Raw genomic sequence first — 4,949 nt, forward strand, 5'->3', positions numbered from 1 at the left:
AAAGTTTGGTGCAGTAGTTAATGAAGGTGTTGCGTTAGTTTCATTAAAAGAAGAACTTAAATTAAAAATGTTAAGTTTACAAAACTCTGCAATATCAGAGTCTGTTGATGATATTGTACTAAATGTTGTTAATAATTCTGATTCTGATCTATTGATTAAAAAAGGAGATTCTGATCTATTGATTAAAAAAGGAGTTGATGTTTTGTTAATTTATTGTAAATATTTATTTTTAAAATAATTTAAAAAAAAAATTATTTTTACTTATTAAAATGGAGTTTAATTGCAAAAGGCTATGTAATAATATTTATTCAGATATACAAAATGATGCAAATGATACAAATTTCAATAAAATGTATCTAAATCTCGCAAATGCACCTGATGAAGAAAATAAAAATATTAGTGCACATATATATCGCCTAAACACAATTAGTGAGATTCAAAAAGAAATAGAGAGTGAAAGAGAAAACAGAAATATATTAAGTAAAAAGTAGAGCTGTAAAAATAATTTCAGCAACTGATAATTCATTACTAGCAAACACTATGACACTTGGAACTATTGGAATTGGCTTTTTAGCAACAATAATTGCAGCACCAGTAGCTATCGCATGCGAAGGTGCGGCATTAGGAGCAGGTGTTATATCATTAATAGGAGGGCAAGTTAATAAAAATTAAATTTAAAAGCAGAAAAGCATGAAAAGATTAATGTACTTGCTTATTCAAAACTAAATACAATAAGTGACTATAATTCTAAAGCTTTAGTAGATGGAAATATAGATGGCAATGAATTTAAACTAATACTTAGTGAACTTGAAAAATTTAAAGCTACGCTTGAGCAAATTAGAAAAAATTCAAACGAATTATTTAATGAACAAACTAAAGAATCGTTAATTAAACAAGGAAGAGATGAAGCAATTAATATATTCCAAGGCAGATTCAGTAAAAATTTAAACGTCAAAACATAAAACATAAAACGTAAATCGTTTTATGTTGTGTTTTTTTTATATTCATTTACAAAAAAAGAAAAATGTTATTTCTAGAAATTGAAGATATTGAAAAAAGAGAAAATATTTTTAAAAAATTTCTTAGAGATTAAAAAAGGAATACGTCAGAATAATTTGAATGAAAAGATGGGTGAAACTAATTTACAGTTAGACTTAGAAAAATTGTACAAGCCATTAATTGATAGTCAAGATGGGATAAAAGAAAACATATATAAATTGCAAGATCAAGCTGATAAATTAGCACTCACTTTTTCAAATTCTTATCCTGAAGCAAAAAGAGAGATAATGATAACTGAAACTAAAAAACTTTTATCATCTCATGAAGAATATAAAGGTATGAGACTAGGAAAAATTGCAACAGATTATCTAAGAATGTATGCTAATAGTAAAAAATCTACAGATACTACATTTGGAATACATTCTAAAGATGATATATTTTATATTGGAAAAAAAACCAATACATATTAATGATAGTAGTACAACTGTTGATAATAAAACATATTATGGTACTCCTGGTCTTTGGAAATTGATAGTAAAGTTTAATCCTAATAAAGGAGTATATAGTGAAGATGATCTTAAAAAATATCGAAATATATTAATACAGACAGATGCAATTAATTCTGAAAACCCATACAAACCAAAGTCGTCTCGTAGTGGAAAATACAGGGAAATAATAGAGACATAAAAGAAAATAGGAAGCGTGAATCAAAAGGAAATGGAGTTGGAAGAAGAATAGGAACAAGAATACAAACTATAATTCTTCCTAGCGACTCTGATGCATTAGTTAAAAAGCTTGATTTATATATAGCTGCATGGAGTGCAGGTAACACTGGAGCAAGAAATGAAGCTGTTGCAATTTGTGATGAATTATTAAGACAAGGTATAATAGATAGTTCACAGTATAAAGCAATACAAAATAATTTATAATATATATCAGTGTATAAAAAAAATATAAAGTACATAAAAAAATGCTAATTGTTAATAATAAGAGATACATAAAGAAACATGTTGTTGGAAGAAGTGGTAAATTCGAAAGCATAAGAGATTTATTTAAGCGAATAAAAGCGTCAAATGTAACAAGAGTGTCATCAGCTATGTTGAAGAAGATGGCTGCTACTGATTTAGGAAAAACTGCAATAACTGCAGCTTAATCAACAGGAAAAGAACTTTCAAAATCAGCTATAGAAGCTGCTAGAAATGCTACAGTTGTAAAAGAAAAACAATTAATTAATAAAGCGTCTTCAAAAACAGTTTCACAACCTGTTGTTAGTGAAAAAAGTAAAGAAATACTTTCAAATTTGGAAGCATCTAATGATCTTATTAATAATGGGTCTGAAATAACAAAAAATATAAACAAAATGATGATGAGGTCTGCATAAGATCAGTAAAAAAAGTATCAAATAAAAATGCTATAAGAATAGAAGATATGGTTAAACAAGGACGAGGACTTCGACTTGCGTAGATTTGATAAATATTTCATATATATTTTTCAAGAATTGTCAATCAAAAAAATATTTTTTTATTGTATATAAAAAAATAAAATGACGACTTCTAGAATATTTAATTTTACAGAAATGTCAATTATAGATAATGGAATTGAAAGATATCAAGAACATGAATATGAATTAATTAATGGCACAAATCTAAATAGTCCTGGAGAAATAAGAATCAACATTGAGCAACAAGATTTGTTAACACTTCCATCTAAAGCGTATCTCTTATTTGAAGGACAACTTGTTAAAGCTGATGGAACAGCTTATGCTAAAACAGGCGCGGTGGCGCTTACAAGTAATGGTCTTATGCAATTATTTAGTCGAATAACACACCAATTATCAAACCAAGAGATAGAAGCTATTTATCATCCAGGTCAAGCAACTACAATGTTAGGAATTCTTAATTATGCAAATGACTTTCAATTAGCGCAAGGATTAAATCAATTGTGGTATAAAGATAATACATCAACAGCAGTACTTACTGATAACATAGGGTTTGCAACAAAACAAGCATACATGATTCAGAAACCAACTACAAAAGGAACATTTTCATTTTGTGTACCTTTAAGTCACATTTTTGGATTCTGTGATGATTACGACAAAGTTATTTATGGGCTTAAACATACAATAACTCATGTGAGACAAAGTGATAATGACGCAGTTTTTAGGCTTGCTGCTGTAGCTGCAGGAAAAGTTAATCTTAATAAAATATCATTGTTTATGCCAAATTTGATCCCAGCAAATGTAGAAAAGTTTAAACTTTATGGGGAAATTGAAAAAAAAGTGACAATTCCAGTAAGTTTTAGAAACAATCAACAATCTACTTCATTTAATTGGCAATTGGCCGTAAAGACATCTTTTGAAAATCCAAGATACATTATTGTTGGATTTCAAACAAGTAAGAGAGGTGACCAAACTGCTAATCCTTCAATATTTGATTACTGTGACTTGAAAAATATGTACATTATGCTTAATAATAATGACAGATATCCTCCTGTTGATTATAATTTGTCATTTCCAAATCAGTAAATTTCAAGAATTTATAGAGAAGCATTTGTGTTTAAAGAAAAATTTTATGGAATGAATGAATTGAATGCAAACAGCAATATAAGTCCTTCTGACTATAGAGATTTATACCCAATCTTTGTTTTTGATATTAGTAAACAATCAGAAACATTAAAATTATCAACTATACAAGTACAAATTAGAGCAACATTTAATACAGCTGTACCAGCAAATACTCAAGCATACGCTCTTATATTATATGCTCTTATATATATCTGATAATATATTAGAACTTAAAGCAGATGGTAATAGAATTAATTTTGAAAATTAAATTTTTTTGAAAATTACTTAAAATTTTTTTTTTTATATAATAAAAATGTATTAAACAAAGAAAAGTTTAAAAAGTTTATTAGAAGAAAATAACATTTCAAAAACATCTGACAATATCGCTACATTGATAATGATTGCAATGGAAAATGGGTTAGTAGATAAAGAGTCTATTATGGCTGAAGTGAAAGAAGAAACCGAGAAAATGTCAGTTGGAAGACCTAGAATACATCCAGTAAAAGATGTTGATGAGAAAAGATCAGTTGGAAGACCTAGAATACATCCAGTAAAAGAAGAGAAAAAAGAAATAGATCCAAAATATGAAAGATTAAGAACAATTAAGAAAAAACCAGTCACTATTAAATTAACAAACATGGAAACAGGAGAAGAAACAGTATATAAATCCTTATATAGTGCTATGCGTGGAACTGGGCATGGATATAGATATCTTGAAATGCGTGATTGATAATGGTTATAAGATTGAAATATTAAATTCTGAAAAATTAAAAAAATAAAATCTTGTCATATAAAAAATGGAAAATATTCGTCGCACGGATCCGAAGATGGATCACTAGATGAGGCTGTTCCAGATATAACATCTTCAGAAATTTTAACACCTGAACCTTTTATATACAGAACATTGACAATTACAAAAGATCATGAGTTTGCAAAAAATCGAAGTATTACTTACTCTTGTAGAATACGAGGATGGGGATGCATTTAAATTTCATATGAAACTTTAGATATGAAATATTGAAAAGAAAAAAGATTTTTGAAAAATCATTTAAAGAAAATGAAAAATAAAAAAAATATCATGCTATATAAAAATGGAAAATGATAAAACGGTAAAAGAATTAAAACAAATCGCTAAAGAGCGAAAAATTAAATATTATTATAGAATGAGAAAAGATGATCTCATAAGAGCGTTAGCGCACACACCGATGCGATCAGTTGAACAGATGGATACGAAGTATTTACTTGATGAGTCTATTTCAGATATATCATCAACAATTTTAGCTCCATCACCTTTTCAACCTATTACACAAATTAGAAAAGAAATAAATAAAAAGATTAGTTCTCTTTCAGATTGGATTGTATCATATGTTCCAGAACCTAATAAAAA

General features: G+C 27.7%; 1 protein-coding gene across 1 annotated transcript; it reads left to right on the forward strand.

Annotated features, from left to right (window-relative positions):
- The first annotated feature begins 2,542 nt into the window (after positions 1–2,542).
- On the forward strand, positions 2,543–3,523 carry LOC136076263 (uncharacterized). Its single transcript, XM_065789737.1, has one exon. The coding sequence runs from the start codon at positions 2,543–2,545 to the stop codon at positions 3,521–3,523; it is 981 nt and encodes a 326-aa protein (XP_065645809.1).
- Positions 3,524–4,949: the final 1,426 nt, after the last annotated feature.

The sequence above is a fragment of the Hydra vulgaris genome, chromosome 02 (genome assembly GCF_038396675.1).
Source record: "Hydra vulgaris chromosome 02, alternate assembly HydraT2T_AEP".
Lineage (NCBI taxonomy): Eukaryota > Metazoa > Cnidaria > Hydrozoa > Anthoathecata > Hydridae > Hydra > Hydra vulgaris.